Source organism: Mytilus edulis, chromosome 3, assembly GCF_963676685.1.
Source record: "Mytilus edulis chromosome 3, xbMytEdul2.2, whole genome shotgun sequence".
NCBI classification, from domain to species: domain Eukaryota; kingdom Metazoa; phylum Mollusca; class Bivalvia; order Mytilida; family Mytilidae; genus Mytilus; species Mytilus edulis.
In genome coordinates this window covers 61,885,685-61,911,096 of record NC_092346.1, presented here as the reverse complement: position 1 = coordinate 61,911,096, position 25,412 = coordinate 61,885,685, and the positions used below count along the sequence as shown (strand labels likewise).

The 25,412-nt window shown below is 32.3% G+C and overlaps 1 protein-coding gene and 1 long non-coding RNA gene across 2 annotated transcripts; both read left to right on the top strand.

The window, feature by feature from the left end:
- Positions 1-8,522: 8,522 nt before the first annotated feature.
- On the top strand, positions 8,523-10,233 carry LOC139514913 (uncharacterized). The gene is made up of 3 exons (XR_011662749.1): positions 8,523-8,600; positions 9,019-9,274; positions 10,074-10,233. It is a non-coding gene; the product is annotated as an uncharacterized lncRNA (long non-coding RNA).
- Positions 10,234-20,257: 10,024 nt separating this feature from the next.
- On the top strand, positions 20,258-24,977 carry LOC139514912 (uncharacterized). The gene is made up of 4 exons (XM_071304500.1): positions 20,258-20,470; positions 21,749-21,919; positions 22,560-22,670; positions 23,820-24,977. Exons 1-4 carry the CDS (start codon positions 20,401-20,403, stop codon positions 23,834-23,836), a joined length of 369 nt encoding a protein of 122 aa, XP_071160601.1. The 5' UTR covers positions 20,258-20,400; the 3' UTR covers positions 23,837-24,977.
- The last annotated feature ends 435 nt before the right edge of the window (positions 24,978-25,412 follow it).

The following is a 25,412-nucleotide window of genomic DNA, read 5'->3' as shown; positions in this document are numbered from 1 at the left end:
TGATATCAAAGTTTCACTTAATCAAACACAACATTGACTATTACATGTACATACACCATACACAAGGTGCAAAATTTAAAGCAGGATCGTTTCTTCTTGGATTGATTAAAAATAATACATCTATTGTTGTTTTTTTTTTTAGATCAAGGATGACTATGCTTAAAGCACTTATCATTTTGTTGTGTGTCGCCGTTGCCTTTGGACTCCAGTATGGTTACTATGGTGACAACGATCGCTTCGATGTAGATGACGACAGCTATCGTCTACGTATACGTCTCGGAGGAAGTGGATACAGTGGTGCAAGATATATCCGACCAAATGTCTACCCTAAATATGTACGCAGAGTTGTAAGCCGACCATCTATAATTATCCGTGGTGGTAAGTTATTTTGTTGAATTTCTTTAAAAGAAAAACGGAATTGCATTAATTTGTTCCCCCTTATATTCGTTTACCATTTGTACTAAGAAAACAGACGTAAAAATGTGTACGCCATTTCCACGAAAAGACTCACCAGTTATTCTCGAATATTTAAGTAATGAATAAAGGCAAATAAGGAACAAAATTGAAGAGAAATGAGAACCAAACATTCAGAGAGTTTTTTTTTAAATACAATAACTAACGTTTGTCTATTTTTTCGGTCGAAAACCATCAGTAGTTTAAACAATTCAGATTTTTTTAGCAGTCAATTTACCAATGTCCAATATCGATCAATGATAGTTCAGCTGAATACTTAATTGCTGACTAAAGGTAAGAATGTACATGAACTGTTTGATGGGAATTATTCCACCTGCAGAACATATTTTTAGTGTCCAAAATAAGTTCTACATTTGTACACGCAAATTCATCACGCATAGTCAGTGGATTGCAAAATTTGTGTAATTTAAAATTTAAACTGTTTTGCTTAACTGAAAGACAGATCTGAGTTATATGTATGCTTTTAATTCTTCGCTAATCATTCTATTACGATCGTATGAATCAATTCTGAATCTGAGGTCTTTACTCTTTGGGTTTACATGTGCGATACAAATAAAAATAAGAGGCAGCTATTCATTACTCGTGTGCGTTATCTCTACAGAAAACCACATTTGGGTTTAAACTTTATGAAAAGGGAGAATCTCTGTATTTATTGCGCATAATGGGGTTTTTTTTTAAATAAAATTAGCTGAGCTAATGTTTTTTAAACGCCCACATAAATCATTGAAAAAAATATATCTATTATTAAAACGTCAAATTAAAGACTAAAAAACGATAGTATTTTATACTCTTATCTTCTTTGATAATGATAATAATGATTATGCAAGTATTTAAACGTTATAGTATCCGTTTTACTGCACCAGATGTGAATTTCCACAATGAGTCCCTATGCTCGGAGATACAACCAAATATATTTAATATACAAGTACATGTACTTATTTTTCCTTATGTTTATTTATCTCTTCTCAATGGGCTGATTTCTTTTCTAAAATCAGATTATGCCCTATACAATACATTTTTCTTATACATATATATGTGTGTGTATTTTTTAGGATACTAAACAAACCTGAAGACAGAACAAAGAACATCCAAGGAAAAGCTGATTCCACAAAATGCCATAATGACAGATCGGAACAGTTGTCTCCATTTCAATAATGTAGTTGTTTAATATGATTAAACAGACGAGTTATTGCTTTATCTTTTATAAAAACAAATAGTTTTCTATGTTGTATTTAGCCCACTGTTTTTCATATTTTGTTCTTTTTTTCGTTTTTTGCAATAGCATTCGCAATTTTAATTCGCTTTATGAGTTTGCATATCGTTTGGTATCTCTCACCTCCCTTCTTTTATAAAATGCAGGAAAAACAACTAGTACACATTTCACAACGTTCTTTTCTTGACCTGAAACCAGTATTATATGTTAGACTAAAATTGAGGATGAAAATGGGGAATGTGTCAAACAGACAACAAACTGACCAAAGAGCAGAAAACCTCCGAAGGCTCAGAGTTTAATTTCTAAAAGTGTTGTTTGTCTTTCCGTGATTTGCGACATAACCAATAAATCAATATTTATCAGCTGTAGGTTATGTAATTACAAAGTGTATCATATGTTTCACATTCAATTTACTCAATCGTCACTTAAAATTCTTTTTAGACTATACGCGAATGTGGCGTATACAATTTTAATCCTGGCCTCTATGATGAGTTTATTTGGTCATATCAAATTATTTCTGACATCACACGTATAACCTTGAAAATATTTTGATATTGCCAAAATGGAATAATATAAGTCCTTGAATAAAATTAGTCGATGATTTACGATTATGTCATAATTTAGTCTTATCCAATGTGGCGAGGTTCGCCCGGTTGGCATCAAATTGGTGCGCAAATTACATGTAAAGTTGAAACCCATAAAACTGCTTTAACAATCTGTAAATATATGTATTCTTGAGCTGTGTCATTGAAAGGTACAAAAAAAAGTGAATTTCCCCGTCTCCTTTCAATTAATCTAATATTTCTTCCTTCAATCAAAGGACAATTGAACACAAAACATAATCAACTGTTACAGATTATATCTTATTGCTACAAATCGCCATACAGTTTGTGGATGGATACTCCAGATTACGTACCAAAAGCTTAAAAAGAATATATTCACATAATATGACTATACTGAAACGTGCAATTCATAGTTAAGAACAGAACAACTCTTATTTTGATGTTTCCACTCCATTAAAATCAGTATTTCAAGTCATAGTGGGAACATGGAAAGGTTACCTACTTTTTTTAAATTTCTGTTACTTTTTTTCTATTGTATGTAATGCGTTTTATAATGCTAAATATTTGCAACCCAACAGGATGACTCGTAAATAGTCATATTTACACTGGCCTTTTTCCGACTGGTAGTTAAAACCAAGCCAAAGTGGAGTGTCCGTTTGGCTGTGCAGGATATATAAGTACGCAGCCACGACTGATAAAAATAGAGACGTTAAATCCGATGTCTCGTGTAGTGTATAGACTGTGCTACGCTCTTTGCACCTTATTGACAATTGACACAACTCTTTGAAGGAACCATAGATGGTCGGTTACAAAGCACAATTTCTGTCCCTATTTTATTTAAAAAAACGAAATTAAAAACCCCACACATTTTCCAGTGGCAGTCAAAATTTGCCCAACCTTCATCTTTGACGGCCACTATAACAGGACCTACCTACTCCATTTATTGTTTAATTGTGCACATCATAAACATGCATAACATATTTTTCACTGAATTTGAACATCCTGGAATCAATTTCACAAATAAAAAAATTACGACTATAAGATAGATCGTAAGTCATTATCAATTAAGTATACTATTCGCATTCAAATTGAGGTTACTAAACACTTTACGTTTAATCGACAATAAGGGGGTGGGGGGGGGGGGGGCTGAATGTGGTTTATTATATAATCATCTCCAGCTCCACTTTCGTTATTTTCTCATTGTTTTACATTCTGCAATCATGCAAACTATGTACGCATGGAATATGGAATTCATTCTATTGCTTATACAAAGTAACTTGAACGTAGAATAATCAAAAGGAAAAATGTTTACGGAGTGTTAGCATGACGGAGGATATGAGAAAAAAACGAATATTCGAGACAGGACAAATTCGTTTGACATATACGATGATTAAGAAAAAATAGTTTTGCTTGAGGATTAGATTTAACAGACATATCATCCCGAAGTTGAAGGGGTGGTGTGGCTGATGAAAGTATTCGACCCTTCATTATTTTCCCATACCTCAATAGTAAATGAAGATTGATTGCTTTAAGATTTCAACAACTGTATCATTTTGCATTGTTGAGTAAAGGCAGTGTATTTAGAGAAAGGTTCCGAAAACAAAAATAATTCAGATTGCAAACCAAAGTATGCATAAGACCTAAAAAAATCTTTAGGAAATATTGGTTTAAAGCTTAATTTTAGGTGTTTTGTGATTAGGTACCACGATTATAGATTTAACAGTTTATGATCGTTCAAGTAGCGGCTGCGGTTTGCTTAAATACTCTAACACGACCTGTTATTTAAAAATACAACTGTCATTTCTCTTAAACAAAATGTAAATTGTGATAGATCAGTTAAAACCTTTTGCAGTGTTGAACACATTTGTATAATCCAAAAAAAAAAATCGTTCTACCGAATTCGACTTATCATCCGCATTGTACTAACATGCGCAACACGACGTGTGCCACCAGTGGAGAAAGGTCTGATTACACTTCCAGATCACATGACGTCATCTCTATTTTTGGTGGGGTACTTGATCAGTCTTAAGTTATATCTATGTTGTGTTTTATATACTGTTGTTTATATTTTCATCCTTTTCTTATTCGCTATGGCGGTTTATTTTCAACGAATTAGACTGTTCTTTTAGTATCTCTTGCACTTAAACAAAAAGACTGAAATATACTCGGACGGTGTAAATCATACAACCATATTGTAAATACGTGTAAGCCTTAATTGATAGTTTCGTCAATAGTATTGTGTTAAGATCAATGGTTCAAGAAACAGAAATGCCGTATTCGGTCTAATTTAAATTTTCTGACTGATTTTTATCCTTTTTATTCAGTACTTAAGAAAAAAGATTTATAGGGGGTTTGTGTAAAACTTAAATAAGGCTACTGTAAAATTTTGGTCAGAGAGTGTATTCTAAATTTTCGATAAAATAGTTATCAAAGGTACCAGGATTATAATTTAGTACGCCAGACGCGCGTTTCGTCTACATAAGACTCATAAGTGACGCTCATATCAAAATATTTAGAAAGCCAAACAAGTACAAAGTTGAAGAGCATTGAGGATTCAAAATTCCAAAAGGTTGTGCCAAATACGGCTAAGGTAATCTATGCCTGGGATAAGAAAATCCTTAGTTTTTCGAAAAATTCAAAGTTTTGTAAACAGGAAATTCATAAAAATGACCAGATCATTGATATTCAGGTCAACACCGAAATGTTGACTACTGGGCTGGTGATACCCTCGGGGACGAAACGTCCAATAGCAGTGGCATCGATAATCCTGGTATCTTTGATAACTATTTACACCACTGGGTCGATGCCACTGCTGGTGGACGTTTCGTCCCCGAGGGTATCACCAGCCCAGTAGTCAACATTTCGGTGTTGACCTGAACATCCCAGTGGTGTAAATAGTTATCAAAGGTACCAGGATTATAATTTAGTACGCCAGACGCGCGTTTCGTTTACATGATCCTACATAAGATTCATCAGTGACGCTCATATCAAAATATTTAGAAAGCCAAACAAGTACAAAGTTGAAGAGCATTGAGGATTCAAAATTCCAAAAAGTTGTGCCAAATATGGCTAAGGTAATCTATGCCTAGGATAAGAAACGCGTAACACAATCGATTCCATTTACCTTTTTTTGTTATATGAATATCTGGGTTTGTATAGTCAAAATGCAAAATATTCGCCACCCCACATGATGACCGAGTTGCGTTCAATATCGTAGTGGCTACGTAGCTGCTATCAATATCTATGTAACAGCTAGTCTATAGCTACACGTTCAAAAGTCATTAATCTACGTAGCCCTATGTAGCCGCTACGATATTGAATGCAACCCTGATAACAAATATATCAATTATATCGGAATTATTATGCAACTATCATATACTGACTGACCTTAAAAACGCAACACTCATTTTGTTGATTTTTATTACAAAATCACGGTTGATCCTCATTCAACTACTATTCATACTTACCACATTTCTTCCTTACCACATTTCTTCCTCTTTAGAAAAAAGACAACAACATCTGACTTTCCTGTGGTTATTGAAAATATAGGATTTTTGATTTGGTCATCTGCTTATCAAATTGCCGAATGCCAATGATATGGATTAGCATTTGATATTGAAGAGTTTCATTCGGAAAGAACATGCATGTTGACAGAAAAAAAAATATTTTCCCACATTCCATGTTTAAGTTTCCACGACACTGTCATATGATCGTCAGATCTGAGGACATTTAGCATCCCATGTTTTATAGTTGATTTTAAAGGCTTGTTTGGTTTCCCAATATTAGCAAGACACTGACTTTGCCTTGTTTAAACAAAGGTAAATCAAGTGGCAAATATGTCTTGCATATTCAGGACGACTAATGAGCTACTCAGTTTTCTAGTTTTGGAATTATGAAATGTTGGTTCTTTTTTTTCTGGAACATTGATTAAACTCTACAAGTTGGCATTCTGATGAAACAATTATTAACCCTTCCTTGTCTTTATATATTAATTAGACTGTTGGATAAAAGTATGGCGTAATATAGGTGTGTCGTAATAACAGGGTTGTCTTGATACACATATCTGAAGTCCAGACTTGAAATATATATTTGTACGTGAAACATATTCCATGTATTCTTCAGCAAACCCAAGATCTAAGATAACCTCTTTAAAATGGTTTAGTTTATTGAAATATGCCTATCAAGTTTATGATGTATATGGTTCTCCGCTTGCTGATATAAATGACTGTGAATGTGATAATCGCAAACGTGAAATTTTGAGTTTAAAATAAGTCGAAATTTCGAGTTTAGAAAGTCGAAATTTCGATTTTTAGAAAAAGTCGGAATTTCGATTTTTTATAAAGTCGAAATTTCAAGATTTTAGAAAGTCAAAATTTCAAGTTAAAGTTAAAATTTCGAGATTAGAAAAAGTTAAAGTTTTGAGTTAATTAAAAGTCGAAATTTTAAGATTTGAAATGTAAAAATTTCGACTTTGAAAAAAAGTTCACAACCATTTTTTTATTTTTACTATGTCCCTAATACGCTACCGTAGGATAAATGGAAATGTAAAATTCTTTGCAATTAATAATTGTCAATTACTAGATCAAAGTGAAATATTATTCGATGGATAGTATGATTTCAGATCAGTAGGTTCAGTATTGGAGTTTGCTTTCAGTAACTTTGTTCTTTGGTAATTGTGTTTCTAATTGTTGTGCTATTGTTATTTAATTTCACCATTTATTTTTACTTGTGCTGATCTGATTGGGTCTTTTCTTCCTTGTTAACCTTTTTGTAGTCCACTGATCGAGCTGAAAAATGGTACGGATCGATTTTTAAAATCGTGCTTAAATCTTTAACTTCATGATTAGATCTCTAAATCCGATTAAAATTTTTTTTTAAAAACACTTACTTAAGGTTCTTCTCCGCCAGGGATAGATTGCCTTAGCCTGATTTGGCACGATTATTTGAAGTTTTTAGTCTAGATTGTTCTAAAACTTTGCATCTTTTTTTGTGCTTTTAAATTTTTTTTCTGCGAGCAACACTGGTGAGTCTTACTGTCACGAATCCTGTGTCTAGCGTACAAAAGTTAATCATGGTATCTATAATGTTTTTTTTTTGCCAGCCACATATTTGCATAAGTGTCCAAAGCCAGGAGCTTCGTCGCTATTTTTATGACGTCACATATTTATTATTGTCTTGGTATTGCAGGATGTGAAGTTGATGACAGACTTTTGGTGGTTAATTTGATCTCAACTTAAATTTTAGACTACGGACGATTTAGAGTTTTGACATATAGTCAACACATGATTACTGTTGAAGGCAATAATCATACTATTTTGGATTCTTTGAATTTCTTTTTCATTGGTGTCTATCTATCATCACTTTTTATTCATATTGCAACAGTTATAAATTTCTATTGCAATCATTTGAAAAGACACCGAGTAACAGAAATCGCATCCGACGTAGCAAAGGAGTAGGTCCAGTAAGACCCCTTTTTGGCCCAAAAATATAGCAGATTTACAAAATTGTTAAAATGTAAACTTTTAGTTATTTATTGAACAGTAGAATGCTTCTGCTACACAAATATGTGCTGTTTTTGACAATACAATGCACATATATCGGGTACTAGCACCATTAAGTCATGCTAAATTACTGAAATCTTCACAATTCTAGCATTTTAGTTAAATTTTAGACGGTTTCCGTGTAAAATGAAAGTGGCCGCATTCGTGTTCATCCTTAATATTGAAATGTCAGTTGTATTTGATGATAATACATAGAATATATAAAGGTTGAGGATGAACACGGATGCGGCCACTTTCATTTTTGACAAAAAACATCTGAAAAGTGACATTTTTCGGCATTTTTGGTAGTTTTTACATATTTTAGCTTGAATCGGATCGTTTTTAATGACTAAATTAGTTAAAATCTTTCACATAAACTAATTTATTCAAATGAAATAGACACTTAAGTGTGTAAAAAGTGTTCAAAATCTTTCGTTAGATGAACCTGAAATTTGAGGCCAAAATCGGTCCTTACCGGACCTAGTCCTTTATAAAAAAGGCATTTTCATTTTTTTTCTTTTGCTGTTAGGTTTATGCGGAAAAAGCCTCACTGCCCAATTTAAGAACACCCCACCTAGAGAAACATTGTAGTTTTTATTTGTGGGTACAACAACATAACTAATGAATGTCAATCATAATCCAGATTATTACCCAACTTTGCACAAAAGGTGTCAATTTTATTGTGTCTATTGACGTGGACAGACAGTTACATGACTCGAACGGTTAATTTCGGATTGATGCAACACTATATAAACCTTTATTTTCACACGGAGTATTGTTACAGCCATTTGTAGTCCACACTAAGACAAAGTAAGTATTAATACCAGGTCGGAAGATCCATTTGCAAGTTTGGTTTTTGTTTACTTTAAAAACTTTTTGTGCAGTAGATGCATAATTTGATACATATTATAACATGTAATAAGACAGGAATGAGCTTGAATGTCATAAAAAATTATTTTATATCAGTGATTTCCCTTGAAATATTAAAAAATTAACTATTTGGAGATTATATCCTATCGATGTTGGAAAACAATTCTAACGACATTTCCCTGATAAACATTATTTGCAATTTTTAATTCACTTAATTAAAATATATATTTTACGTGTTATAACGAAACAGATTATAAATTCAAAAACAAAAGAGACAATGTATTACATCACATTGAAAATAGAACCGAGTTTTCGTGATGTGTCAGAAAAATAACTTGTTTTTATTGCTTTTTTTCAGATTTTTGTTGTTTTTAGATCTAGAATGACTATGATCAAAGCACTAGTTCTTTTGTTGTGTGTCGCTGTTGTCTTTGGATTCAATAATGGTTATTATGGCGACGACGATCGCTTCGATTTATTAGATGATGACTATCGTGGTCTTCGTCTTCGCCTTGGGGGAAGGGGATACAGTGGTGCCAGATACATCAGACCAAATGTCTACCCTAAATATGTACACAGAGCTGTAAGGCGACCAACTATTCGTATACACGGTGGTAAGTTGTTTGTTTCATTTATTTTTGAAATTGTAAAATATATTTTGCATAAACAACTATGTAAGTCAAAGAGAGTACATGGTAATCAACATCCTTATTTTCAATTAGAGTTTGTTCTAAAGACAGACTAATATTGCGGTTTGTATAGAATTTTCCATATCTATGACATATTCTGAATGCACCAAATTGTTATCCTTTATTACACAAATGTATGCCCGAGGTCTGAGTTTGAGGTTTTAATACATATTTATATGTGCGTTTAAATGCGCCATGTAAGATAAATATAGTTGGCCGCTTTGAATTATTCGACCGCTATTTTATGTAAAAAAAACAGGTATATATAAATCGGTTAACACCCATAATTTAAAGATATAATTTGAATACAGTTTTTTCTTCGATATGATTTTTTTTCTATTAAAGGCTTTTTTCAATTAAGAAAACAGCCAAATCTTAAATACAGCCGAGCTCACATAATTAAACGCCATCATAATAAAAGCCTTATTCCCATCATTAAAGTGTCGAAATTATCTGTTCAAAGTTGATTGTATATTCTTCTCTCATTCTTAAATAATAACAATAATTATTGATAACAATGATTCTATAAAGGTATGAAAACATTAAGGGCCTTTTCAGTGACACCCGAGACCACATCCAAATAAAAATAAGTAGCCTTGTTCTTGTGTTAATATCTTTATATCTCTGGTAAATGGGCTGAATTGTTTTTATACTTCCGTGGTTTTTCTAATGTCAGATAATGACAGAGCCAATATATGATCCATTCTATATTTTTTTGTTGTAGGATACTGAAAAACTACAGGTAGAAAAAGATAGGCGAAAGACCAAAGAACATCTGAAGGAAAGCTAGTTCTTCTAAAGTGCTACAGTGACAGATCGGAGCAGTTGTCTCCTTTTAAATGGCGTTGTTGTTTAATATGATTAAACGTATATTTTTGTTAGTATTTCATCGTTGTTATTTATTTGAAGGAGGAAACAAAACAGGTACACATGTACACATTTCCTTTACACGATAAAATTTTGAACTACATGTACCTTTTGCTCAAAATTTATTTCTGAGTAGTATTTGTCCTTTTATGGTTTGCGTTGTTTGTCTTTAAGATGATTTGCTACGATCGCAGTGCTCTCTCTATTTCGATTTCACGTTTGATGCAATTCGTAGACATATTCCTCCTAAAATTCAATTTATCAGATGTCATGACTAAAACCTCTCAAACACACATAGAAAAAACTTGCTATAAAAGTAACAAAGTTATCATACAATTGACTATATTAATACACATTACTTGAGGGGATAAACATTCGTATGCAACACGATAAGTATGTTTACACCTTAACCATCATTTTTCACTATCAACTAAAGATTGAACGATAAATCAGTGTATGTCAAAAGGTTATATAATTTACAAAGTGCGACAAATGGTAATATCAAAAAGTTATCGACTAATATACATGTACATTTATTATCTTGAAAATATTTTGATATAACCAATAGTACACCCTATCTATTGGTACGACTAGATACATACATATGTCTTTGACACGACAGATGCAATAGGTAACGCTGTACATGATTGCAAAATCCATTGTATTGCACTGGCAATCAGAAATGCAATCTACTGCGCATGACATCAAAAAGTAAAATCACAAAAATACTGAACTCCGAGGAAAATTCAAAACGGAAAGTCCATATTAAAATGGAAAAATCAAAAGCTCAAACATATCAAACGAATAGATAACATTTTTTTCCTATTCCTGTTTTGGTACAGGCATTTTCTTATGTAGAAAATGGGGGTTTAACCTGGTGTTATAGTTATAGCTAAACCTCTCACTTGTAAAACATTGTTTATACAAATCAGGAACACAAATCCAATTGAAACTGCCGAACTGATAGACGACAATAGAGAGGGGTAATAACTACGTGACCTCGTATTAACATAAGTCTATGTTCTACGGTTGCGACATACTGAGTGTTTAGATATATAAAAAAAGAAGAGATGGAATGATTGCCAATGAGACAACTCTTCAAAAGAAACCAAATGTCACAGACGATTTTTCTGTTTATTACGATCACTTCGATATACAAACTACGTGTAAAAATGAAAACTCACACAAATTGCATTTCAATATCATTTAGAAATGTCGCAGTCGGGGACGGTGGAAATCTGCCACCAGCTGTGTTGTTTCATGCCTTTTAAATTATTCAAATGATTTATATCTCTAAAACAAAGGATAAAATTCAACCAAATCATATATTTTTCTTTTCTCCAAAATATATGAATTACACGAAGTGCAGTTTCCAGCGACCCAACAGCTTTTATGTATTTGGTTAAGTGTGCAACTGTTTTTATCTGGTTATTTGTTATAGAACCCTTATAGATTGTTAGAAACCAATATGTAGGTATGATGTGATGTGCATTGATCACAAACAAACATTTGCGGTTTTTGTGGATGTTGTTTATGATAATATATAAATTTAGTGGTATTTTTAAGGTTTTTTTTTACATGAATTTCCTTTTTTTAATACTATAACTAGAACACTTTTCATCGAAACGTTTAAATTTTTTTTTGCGTGTTAGTTTTGGTTAATCTGATAGGTAGTTTTTCTTTATGATATCTAACCAAAGGTACATTTTATTTGCTCTTACCGACATGACTTTGTCAAATTGTCTACAGAATTGATGTGTTCGAAGCATATCCTAGATTAATATGCATACGGAGAGAGTTAATAAAATATACCGGCGAGCTTTATACGTCAAAGGGGGGCCCTTGTATGACATTAAAAATCTGTCAATAACGAAAACATACCCAACTAATCAACATAACACATATACGGCAAGGAATGTTGATAAACAAGACATAAAATATAAATAAACATTTTATAACATTATCATATAATTATGTATGATGAAGTGAATGAATGGAAGACCATAATTTATTTTGTTGCTGATGTTACACTTTTGTCAACTTATGGGCCACTAAATGTTCATCACTGTAAAAAAAGTACATTTGATTTATATTCATTTGATCTGTGTACATGTAGATACAAAGGAAGTAAAATTGTGTTTAAGATGCAACAAATTCACTTTTAAAAGCACTATAAAATATCTAATTGTTCACAAATTGTACCTTTTAAAACTGTTTGATAACCGATATCCAGTCAAGCAAATAACAAGGAGGCGAAAAAGACCAATAAACAAACAACAGTATACCAAACACAACATAGAAATCTAAAGGCTGAGCAAAGCTAACCCCGCTTAAAACCGGGGTGAGCTCCTGACCTCTTGAAGGGTAAGCAGATCCTACTCTACTCGTTTATTAATTTTAATTCTCCTGACTAATCTAATTAAATTTAAATTTACTTGAGACCTGCAGGCTATATTAAGTCATATAGAATAAAACTTTGAACTATTTTTTTTTGTCTCGTATCATTTCCCCAGAACCAACCTTGTGACAATCTTCATTGTTAGTTTATCTTTGATTGACATTTTTACCCCAGTGATTTAGCCAAATGTACCTTCTTTTCTTCGTTTAACATACATTGTACCCTTTTTGGTCATTTTAACACTAATGCAATGATATATTCATTTATAAATCGGATTCTTTGGATTTTCATTGTTAAATATACTGCATGCAGCGGGCTAAAGGCTTCGCCATTAAAAAACACATACAAATAACAAGTCGTGTGTAAAACACATACAAATAGCAAGTCGTCTGTAAAAGTTTTTTTTATGATTTCCATTCAATCAGTAGAACAATTTGTTCTTTATTTCCATTCAATCAGTAGATCCATTTGTTCTTTGTTTCCATTCAATCAGTAGAACCATTTGTTCTTTATTTCCATTCAATCAGTAGAGCCATTTGTTCTTTATTTCCATTCAATCAGTAGAACCATTTGTTCTTTAATTCCATTCAATCAGTAGAACCATTTGTTCTTTATTTCCATTCAATCAGTAGAACCATTTGTTCTTTATTTCCATTCAATCAGTAGAACCATTTGTAAAGATAACTTATTGAAATAGCAATAACAAATGTACCTGGTAAAGATTATGCATCATGTATACTATACATTAAGATTGGTTTTCCCCTTAAAGTATGTGTAAATCGTTGAAAATAGAGCAATTTAGTGTACTAATTACTCACGACACGTGTGATACCATGCACAAACTGAAAGAGCCATTTGATACCCACAGAAAAGTTAATAATAGCCATAAATCGTATAATAGTGTTAAATAATGGGCCCAAAATAGATGTTTATTGTCTTTCAGATAATTATTGATGTTTACGACAAACCTATTAACTATCTGTGTATCAAATATAAAATCTGTCAGAACAATCATTAAGATACACGAAGCTAATGACTATATATAAATAAAAAACCTCAAGTAATTTTTACCTTCACGTCCAAGGAATACCCAGGAGTAAAGGTATGTTTTAATAGACAACAACACAAAACTTCAGTCAGTCAAATGAGAAAGGTTAAAGAGATTGTTTGATTTCTAAATTCTCACGATGATAATTGCTAAACAAACATATAAATTTACTTGGAAATTCAAACGACTATTTTAGGGCACATATATGTGCGGTGCAAAGTGCAATCGTTACACTTAACGACTGACAAAGCGCAGATTATGTTTGGTTGTGTTTTTAAAAAGGTAATTCTTACGCTCAGTCTGGTTTCCTATGAATTTTTCGTAACTGATGAAATGTTATTTTTCAAGTACTCTGCAATTCAATAGCATCATTAATTAACCTTAAACATGCGATCAAATTCGATGATCTCTTTCTAAAGATATAAATTAAAGGAACACGTTTTTTCCAAAATAATTTATGAACAGAAACAATCTGATTTAATGTTTGCTAGTAGATTCAGTTTATTATATTCTTCTTGTTTGTATACTTCTCTTGAACTGAATTTTAATGTGCGTATTGTTATGTGTTTACTTTTCTACATTGGTTAGAGGTATAGGGGGAGGGTTGAGATCTCACAAACATGTTTAACCCCGCCGCATTTTTGCGCCTGTCCCAAGTCAGGAGCCTCTGGCCTTTGCGGTTAGTCTTGTATTATTTTAATTTTAGTTTCTTGTGTACAATTTGGAAATTAGTATGGCGTTCATTATCACTGGACTAGTATATATTTGCTTAGGGGCCAGCTGAAGGACGACTCCGGGTGCGGGAATTTCTCGCTACATTGAAGACCTGTTGGTGACCTTCTGCTGTTGTTTTTTATTTGGTCGGGTTGTTGTCTCTTTGACACATTCCCCATTTCCATTCTCAATTTTATTACTATAGTTGTTTCGTTGTTTTATTACAAACTGTTAACATTTTATAATTGACAAAAACAGTAAACCATTGAGAAGGTTGGGCACAGCATAACGAAGAAAAGGTTTTATTGTTTGCACCTGTCCTAAGTCAGGAATCTGATGTTCAGTAGTAAATTTTGGGGCCCTTTATACCTTGCTGTTCGATGTGAGCCAAGGCTCCGTGTTGAAGACCGTACCATGACTTATAATTGTTTTACTACTTTAAATTATAACTATGATGGAGAGTTGTCTCATTGGCACTCATAACACATCTTCCTATATCTAAAAAGTTTTACATAGGCTCTATATGAAAACGCAACACGTGGTTTTCAAAGATAAAATTTGTATTAGAAATGATAATCTTTCAAAATAAATTGTTCTTGAAAATTAACAACATTAACAATAGATCGATATCAAACAAAAATGTGTCATTGTCATCTTTTGGGCACAATAGGTAAACGAAACATCCAATGTCGAATCATTAACTCACAGTCCTAACAAAAAATGTTACAAGCCCGTGGTGCAGCGAAATCTCGACAGCGCCGTGGAATTGATCATTCCGGATGTTTAATGTGATTCAGAGGAATCTTATTCCACTTGTCCCGCAAAGCAAACTTAAGCTGACTTTATGATATTGGTGGTGGTTTTCATCGTCTTAACCATGTCAAATCAGATGCAAAATTTGCTCGATCGGACCAAAATCCGGCGAAAAGCATGACTTTTGACCAAGGCGGGTGCCAAATGTCTATGTAACCACCACTGACGGTTTTTGGTACATAATGAATGATTTTTGGTCTACAAAATTCGATGTGTACGCCAGACTGCCGTTTAGATGTCACTTAGGAAAGACTGTGTGCACTTTAACAATTTCTGCACAAATGGTGCTTTACTGAAATTGCTCCAATGGTTCTACCGTGACCACCATGGAACTCTCGTGACCTTTGGACAGCCGCATCAGAGTCGATATCGGATATGTTAAAGACCAAATGTATCGGTCTTGCTGAGCGTTTCTTGCTTTTTGTACCCCGGGATGTGGCTTATCATTAAATGATCCATTTTGTTAGAATTTGTGGATGATTTGGGTTCTTATAAGAGACTAAAACTTCAGTCTTCGCGCAATTGTATGCTGTGAAAGGCTTCATTGAATCATGGATCACTCAACCGTAAAGTTGTCGACAATTGTCTCAATAGTCATTTTCAACCAACTATAAAAAAGTTCTTATATAAATAAAATAAAAATTATAAGATTTTCTTGAAAAGCAAAAGTGTTGCGTTTTCATTGGCACTCAGTATATTTACATACAAACTGTACACTTATAAACGTTAGAAGATAGGTTTATAAAATAGAAATATTTATTAATTGAGTTAGTGTGGTAATTTCGTGCTTCCATTTAACAAAATAACAGTTTGTACATAAATATTTAAGTTAATTGAAACGATTTTGTCGCCAGGAGTCGGTACTTTATGAGAAAATTTTTACCCTTCAGCTTCAAAAAGATTAAATGGTCTTAAATGTACCAAATCTTTTTAGTATTAACGTTAAGTTTTTTTTGTGTTTTTTTTTTTGTGTTTTTTTTTAATTGAACACGCTGCATATTATATACTTAAATGAACACATGATTAACTTAGGCTGTGTTGGTATTATAATTTGCATGTACATATTTTATTTGAACATAAATTAGTAACTGTAAATTGATTATCGCGATTGTAGACAAATTGACCGACATTAATGTTATGTTTACATGACTGTTAACAACAGAAGTCCGTTGACGAATGACCTCTAGTAAAACAGTGGATAACAATTTGCTCTTTATGTTGATATATGCAAAATTGACATATTGCACCGTGTAGACGATAAGTGAAATACATTAAGGGTAGAGCATCCATAAAACTTGATAACATGTGTTAATAGGCATACAACACATAAACAGCAATTTAAAATACACTGGATATTCTAAAAATGTTATCAATTAAACACTGTAATGAGATCTTGGAATCTTTGATTTTTTAGTCTTAGATATCTGATATTTTTATTAACTACATAGTATGAAATTCAAAACAGTGTAGCTGTGGCCATTGATTGACCCATCAAAATCATCCATTGACTGGGACAATTTACGTGAACGTTTGTCTGTAACAACCACTGTTCATGACGTACCTACGATAGACATTTAAACTGTGGGGTCAACAAAGGTTTCTTAACGCCTTTAATTATAAAATAATTCGAAAAATTAATCAGGAATAACCTTTGTGTTTTGATTTATATAATTGATATAAATCAAAATATCGTGTTATTTCTGATTAATTTTTCGAATTAATTTATTTAGGTGTTGAGAACCTTTGGTGACCCCATAGTTTAAGTGTCTTTAAAAAGTACATAGTGAGCATTTGTCGTTACATACAAACGTTCACCTAAATTGTCCCAGTCAATGAATGATTTTAATGTGTCAATCAATGGCCACAGCTACACTGTTTTGAATTTCATACTATAACTTTCAATAACTGCGAGTACTCACATGTCTGTACTCTATCTTCTAGGTTAAACCCTTACCAACAAATTTGTAAAGTTTGTTCTTATGTCGTACTGTTACACCACTGTCCCAGGTTAATGGAGGGTTGGCGACTGCAAACATGTTAAACCGCGCCACGGTTAGGAGCATATGAGTCAGTGGTTTTTGTTTCTCATATTTGTTTTTATCATTTATTCTTTTGTATCTTTATCAGAGCTTAAGTTTAAATTCGTTATCCTTAAGCTTATTATAACTTGTTATACGGTATGGGTTTTACTCATTGCTAGTTGATGTATGAAGACCTATCGTTGAAAATTAGTCTCTAATGAAGAGTTGCCTATTGACAATCATAACATCTGCTGATTTTTATGTTACTTTGTCTTATTTCATACGCGCATTATCGAAATCACATACCCTCAAAATCATGTTCCAAAACACATATATTCTGCCTTATATCAACATATTTGAGTTCATAGAAAAACGGAGTTATTTTTACATTTCAGCTGAGAGCCAGTTAGATTCAAAATGTCTAAATATTTCTTCGGGGAAAAAAGGTTACAACATATATTATAACAAATTCTATTAATATGGAGAAATATGCTACTTTTATATTGGTTTAATATAAAACTGACAGTGTGATTTGCCTTGTCACTTTTTTTTGGCTTATATATTCAATATCTATACATGAGAAGGGACAAATGTTAACTCAAAGACACTCATTAATCTATCAACTTTGTTTTCATTTATGGTCTACATCATTGACATATAAAACTAATTATAATCATAGATAACAATAAATAATACATTGTCCTGTAATTCACCCCACATGTGGTATATTAATGATAAAAAAAAACGGAAAGAAAAAAACTACTACTTAAAAGAATTTTGTAAGACATTTTGTTGTAATCGTGTCTCGTTAGTCTCTCTCGTTCTTAGCCGGAGAAAAAAATGTATGATCATGAATACCTTGAAGTAATAGGTCATCGATGTTTGATATATCCTTAAGCAAATTTTATGTTATAACAGGATATTTGTCGGTTAGAAGTTTTTGTTTTTCGATATTCAACTTTTTATAAGTAAAAGCTTTCCTATATTCGTTTCGTATTTTTGCAGTCTTGGAAAGATCCAGATGAAATGAAATTGATTTTTGGAATATTTGGTCCTCAATGCTCTTCAGTTTGAACTTGATTTTTTTTTTACTTTTTTTTATTCGAGCATCACGGATGAGTCTATTGTAGACGAAACGGATCGTCTCCAGGATAAACATGTATTCCTGGTATCGGTGTTGAGTTTATGAATGTAGTTCTTGGCTTTCAAGAATTAGATTCGAAATCTATATGTTTATAGAAGGTATATGTTTTTCTTTCAAAATGTAAAATGGAATCCGAAATTAAAACATTTCATTCAGAGTGAAATAAATGATTTACAAGAAAAATAGAGACAAAACTTTAACTACATGATTGTTCTTAATATAATAAGGTTTCATAAATAAAGGCAACAGTAATATACCACTGTTTGAAATTCATATATCGATAGAGAAAAAACTAATCCGAGTTACAAACTGAGGGAAACATCCTTTAAATATATCAGAGTGAATGCAGGTTTTCACATGTCTGTTTATCAACTTAATTAGATAATAAGACAAGCACATAGCACATATAGAAATAGCTACGGCCATTTACTTTCGTTTCAGTTAGGGTTTATCATCATACATGTGCACAACGTACGTTGGGAGCAGATGAACTATATCGCTGATTTTTTTTTATTCTTCTAGGTTTGTAACTCTTGCAATTATCTGAAAATATGAATAAATGCATTTATCTCTTATAATTTTTACAGAAAACAAATCTTACTAGCATTACTATCATGGTGAATGCACGTAAGCATAACAGACATGTTTTTCAGAACATTGCGTGTGGGTTTTCTTATTTTCTGTTCCTTCGTTTGTTTGTCTTATTGTCATTTAGCCTAAGTATATCATTATTTGAATGACATATTATTATTGATACTCATGAAGCTAATAAATATCATGTCAATAAATATGTTTATGTTAACTATCGTTTACATGTGACAAAACTAGTATTATATTTATTATTGACACCCACGTATTACCTATATTGCTGGTCACTAAACGGCCCTGAACAGAGGTTCAATGACATATGGAAATCTGTGGCATATGGAAACTATTATATGAATTTATGTGGACATATATAGGGATAATCATTATGAACTAAGAAATAACGTACTTGACCCTGTATTGGTAGTTGTTGTGAAACTATGTTGTTGTCGTCTTTTTAGGGGGAGGAATACATTTTTGAAATAACTATTTCTTGCAATTTTCAGAATATTTGGGGAATTTATATAACAATAGGGAGATGTGGGTGTGAATATAATTGCAAATGAGAATAATTCACAACAGTTGTAATGATGTGTGTGTAAGGAACTTTATTTCAGTATAAAGCCTTCACTTATGACAAACTCAATACCTTCTATGACTGGTTTGAACTTAAATGGATAATAAATACTCTGCTGTTTTAATACATCTCACAAAATCTCTGCAGGCATTTGGGAAAGCACAAAGCTAAGTAATTACAATTCTTCTATGGTTTTACATCATTTTAATTCTAATGGGAGATTTAAAATTCATAAGACGAAGAGAAACCGTCAAAATCATGCAAAAACAAAATAAAACAAGACAAACAATAGTCTAGAAAACACAACATACAAACCACGAAAAAAAAGAACACACCAATACAAATAATGGGGGTTATATAAGTAAAACCTCACACTTCACTCACTCAAGTTCAAAATGGCCACTACATGTTTTTAGAACCGGTTTAAGTGGATTTCTTTGTGATATATTGATAATGATATAAATATAGGTGTATTATAAAAAGAATGCTAAAAGATTACTCGTATGCAACCAATTTAACACAATGTAAATTTTAAAACTCTATATAAACGTGTTCTAAAAGCACTGCAATTTAGGACAAAGAACCTCCTTTTTAGCACAAATGAGCACAATGCACCACAAAGGACACACAGGAGAAATATACGAGCACAACAACATAGAGACCTAATATAACATATTCTCTCGTATGTAGAAATGTTAATTTTTTAAAGAAAACGTAAAAAATTAGTTGATTTTACCGTTAAAGATTCGACTCGGCGTGTCTTGTACATTAACACTTTTCATGTAATACTTGCTGCTAGTTTCGAAGTACCCATCAATCAATCCATCCAAATATCATTATTGCTCTTTTTGATTTAATTTCAGCATATATCTAGGATATACAAAATGAATTACATATTTGTTTGCCTGATATTTGCATTATCTATATTGGAAGCATCAACACAGTTTTATCAAGGTATAGTATTGTTGAAAAGTAAACTTTGATTACCTGAAATTATTTTTCCTCACACAAAACAACTTTACGTTCCAAATTGGGGTTGAACTTCAAAAGTCAGATTTCACAAATTTCTATTATGATTTGCCTGATAAACAACCCAATAATATTGGTCCTCAGCTACCGTTAAAAGGATTGCAGCCATAATTTAGTTCATACAAGTACACACCCGTGATATCGCGGGTCCGTGACTGAATTAAAGTATATTACTATGCCTAAGCCTTATTTTAGTAATTGGTATTGTCATCTGATAAGTCATGTCGATTATAAGATACACAGTTTTCTCTGCTTTCAAATCTTTCTGTTTGAACCCGTCGACCTGGAACTTATCAGTTATTGAAAATATTATTTATTTGGAAAACAAAAGGTCCTGGCTATCCAGAAATGGAGTATTTTTTAATCAACAGCTTGGTCCTATATTAGTTATCTTAGAAAGTCTTGCTGATTGCTGAATAAAACAACTATAGGGAACAATTTGACAATGATTGAATTTAGTAGTGTCAGTCTTTTGATTATGACCCGTGTATATAGCAAAATCCTAAATACACCGTTTGGTGGTGCGCCTGTCAAATGCGGAACGTACAGATAAGGTAATAGCTGAATATACTATTTGTATCGGTATCGGATTCGACCCGGAACTTGTTAATTATTGGCAATATTAATCATTATGCTGAAAACAAAAGGGTCTGGAGTGGTGTAATTTTTAATCTACACCATTGTCCTATATTAGTTATATATAGAGTTGAATTCTTTGATGTGTCGTTTTTACCCGATGACGGCTGACAAATTGGACCTCGTAATTTTAGTATTATAGATAGTCCGACTAGACATTAACGCCTTTTCAGAGCCATGCAAATAATAGCCCGTTCACACATGTATCATGCATGAAAGAAAATACCAACAATTTTCGTGAATTATAACGTATTATTTGTCACTATACTAATAAGACAACAACAAATAGTGAAAAATACTTGTCTGACCACAAACATTTCAGAAATAGGCACAGACTGTATACGTGTATTTCTCTTCAATATCAATATTTAAAATTGTATAACATTTAATTAACAGCAAACTGAATATTTAAAAAAAGATATTTGATTTCCATTAATAGTTTAAGGATAAAAGAAATATTCAAAAGCTTGAAATGGTCTTTTTGTGCCAAATTTGCAACCAATGCCTTAGAATTTTACATTGTTTTCCTGTATACATATATAACCGAAATGTTGACTTTATTTTTAGACTACCGATCACAAAGAAAATTCATGGACGAAGGATTTGAATATCTACGTGAATCTCCATCTTTTCAATATAACAGTTTTTCTCGATATCTATATCCACGATCGAGACAAACAAGAAGACCCAGTATATATGAATCCTATAGACCCCAGAGACAATCCAATTCCTATGGCAGTAAGTAGACTAAATACTAGCGAGTTTTATATAAACGGTTGTAGTTATCATCGACAGGTGATGCGATTGACGAGTACCATCATTTTCTGTGTAAATAATTTTGACGAGACACCAATTATTGCATATTCAGGAGGATATATATTCATACAATTTATAGTTTCTAAAATAAAAGCTGATCGAGAAATTTGACTTTCACTGGAAAAATGTTGTTAGTTAGTGTCACTAAATGTTTGCTTTTCAATGTTGCAATGTAGTTGGTATTTTTATACTTCGAGTAACTTATTTTGGATTTCGAGTTCAAGATAACATTTTGCACGATGAATTAACTTAAAGTTCCATGCTAGGGAAATTTCAGTAATTTTACTTCTTTTGAAATATTGAAATGGACGGAAAAATAACATTAAATTTCAATATCTGAAGTACATCTTTTTATGCTAATAATCCGAATAAATATGACAATTGTGACTTTTCTTGTCTTTCTTTTGTTTTAACTGGTTTTTTTTATAATTACGATTCTGTTATTAAGTGTAGTTTTCCAAGAGCGAATAGTTTTTAAACACAAAGTCAACATTGTAAACATAAAATTACATTACAAAAAGGAAAGATGAATTGATTACATTTCTTCTTTCTATGATTTAAGGTGGTATAACACAGTCCAGAGGATTTTTAGATGAAGGATTAGAACATGTGCGGGAACGTGGGACTGTTGGAGATATGCGTTCATTAATGTCAAATCCATCCCTGTTAATGGGTGAGTCATTCATATTGTATTATAAAGAGGGCCGAAAGCTTAAAAAGAGACACTCAAACTCATACGTCGAAAATAAACTGACAATGCCATGGTTTAAAAAGAAGAAGACAAACAGACAGTCAACAGTACGCAATACACAACATAGAACAGTAAAGACTTAGCAACACGAACCCTACCAAAAAAATGGGAAAGTAGTTGTGTTTTAATATTATGAAAATAAAATCTGAAATTATAGTTATTGCTGTAGTTTCGTAAAGAAATATGACTACAGCATCCTAAATTAGATTTAAATCATCAGTTTAAGCAAGCAGGTGATTATATTAAAACTAATATTACCTCTTAAAGTTAAAACGTAGATAGTTATTTCAAATAACATGAGTAATAACATGATGTATGTAATGTAATATGGAGGATAGAAGACACCATGGCCAGGAGACACAATCACCAAACTAGATCTTAAATTGAGAATGGAAATGGGGAATGTGCCAAAGAGACAACAACCCGACCATAGAAAAAAACAACAGCAGAAGGTCACCAACAGGTCTTCAATGTAGCGAGAAAATCCCGCACCCGGAGGCGTCTTCAGCTGGCCCCTAAACAAATATACACTAGTTCAGTGATAATGAATGCCATACTAATTTCCAAATTGTACACAAGAAACTAAAATTAAAATAATACAAGACCAAAAAAGGCCAGAGGCTCCTGACTTGGGATAGGCGCAAAAATGCGGCGGGGTTAAACATGTTTGTGAGATCTCAACCCTCCCCCTATACCTCTAGCCAATGTAGAAAAGTAAACGTATAACAATACGTACATTAAAATTCAGTTCAAGAGAAGTCCGAGTCTGATGTTAGAAGATGTAACAAAAGAAAATAAACAAAATGACAATAATACATAAATAACAACAGACTACTAGCAGTTAACTGACATGCCAGCTCTAAATACTCCACAATTAGTCTGACGGTGCAACCTCCAAAAAAATAACAAATTAAAAAGAACATAATAAAATGGAATTTATAGGTCTTAAACGTGATGTAATTTGAAAAGTTAAAAGCAATGTTACTTTGAAATTGTTTCTCCTGCTTTTCTACCTAAAGAGTATTCACCGTAAAAACCAAATTCATATTTTTATATTTGTTTTATTTTCAGCTGCTTTGTTTGCATAGGATAAACGAAAAGTCCGTTTTTGCCATTCTACGAACTTATTTACCTTATGGTATATTTGGTTTGTTCAATATATGCTTTTTATATTAAAAAGTCAGCATAAACGACATGACGCATATCGGAACAGGACAGTGTATCAAATCACAAATTTTCGACTCTAGCTTAACTAAAACTATGATCACATATTTCCGTAAACGACCTTTATAACTATCTACATCTATTATAAATAGTGCGAGAACTATAATATGTTGTTGTTGTTACACAGGAATTATGATGAAGGTATAATAAAGTGCTTTGCAATGGCTTATGTTGTCAACCTTGAATTTGATTAACTTTGTAATCTTGTCATTGTTATAGTTTGTTTTACAATTTGTTGTAGTTCCATGTGTTGATTGTAAAAGTTCTGTTTGTTGATTAAAGAATTATATGAATAATTATACTTTTTGGAATAAAACACATAAACGCAAATCGTAACAATATCAGTATAGCAAAACATAGAGTACATATTTTAACAATGTAGCCCAAATAAAGACAAAGTAGTATACAGCTGTTCGAAAGTCATAAATCGATTGAGAGAAAACAAATCCGGGTTATAAACTAAAACCGAGGGTAACTCATCAACTATAAGAGGAAAACAACGAAACAATAAAAACACTAAAATGCAACTACAAACAAAAGAGAATTCAACACAAAAAGATATGAACTATAAGATAACAACTGTCATTTATGGTGGATGAACGCGGTTTTGTGGCTAGCCAAACCTCGAGCTTTTAAGACAATGTTAAATATAACATTAAGTAAGAGTTTAAAATGGAGGAAAATCTGGCAATACTAGTCAATTAAGAGAAGATCGGACACACCTTGGCATGTTGGTGATTCAACATATATTGGTCACTGTAGATGAAATACATAGACCACTTGGCAACCGAGTGTATCGCTGTCAGTGGACAGACAGACCCCATGGATATCGCCTGCCTAGTAGCCATTTCTATGATGCAAGTTTATTCGTAATGTGAATAGTAATTTTAATGTATAACACTTTCTAAGACAACGTTGATTCGGTGGTTTCCTTAACTTTAAATTGAATAAGATAGTCAAAGTATAGTTTTTCTTTGAAAGATTGATTATGTATACATAATACATTGTCTATATTGCACTGATTTGTATGAAATATAAGTGTCACAAATGAACATTGTTGTATTCCTTTTGTCGTAGTTACATTAGGGTATTCCTTTCCTCGAATGTGACGTATTACTGACTTCTTACCTTGTAATGATCAACGGGGGAAAATTTGTTCTGGCATTTAGATTTTTTACATTCGGTCAAGTTTTAGGATTAGAAGATATAAATAGAGGAATATTTATGTTTTATGAACTTATGTTGTCTTGGGGTAGGAAAATATACACTACATAATGTCTACTCATTAGATATTTCTCATCAAATCATTTTTAACAGGACTAACTCAACGGGTCATTTTCTGGAATAGAACTATGGACCCTTCCGAAACAGCCATTTTCACCCTCAGTTTTTAATGGGGTTCGTGTTGTTTAACCTATAGATTTCTGTTTAGTTTTTTTT

What these genes read in the sequence shown, in the direction of transcription:
- LOC139514912 (XM_071304500.1), top strand. Translation starts at nt 20,401, where the DNA reads ATGAATTACATATTTGTTTGCCTGATATTTGCATTATCTATATTGGAA. An exon ending in ATCAACACAGTTTTATCAAG is followed by an intron (nt 20,471 to 21,748) that starts GTATAGTATTGT and finishes CTTTATTTTTAG; the next exon opens with ACTACCGATCACAAAGAAAA. An exon ending in ACAATCCAATTCCTATGGCA is followed by an intron (nt 21,920 to 22,559) that starts GTAAGTAGACTA and finishes CTATGATTTAAG; the next exon opens with GTGGTATAACACAGTCCAGA.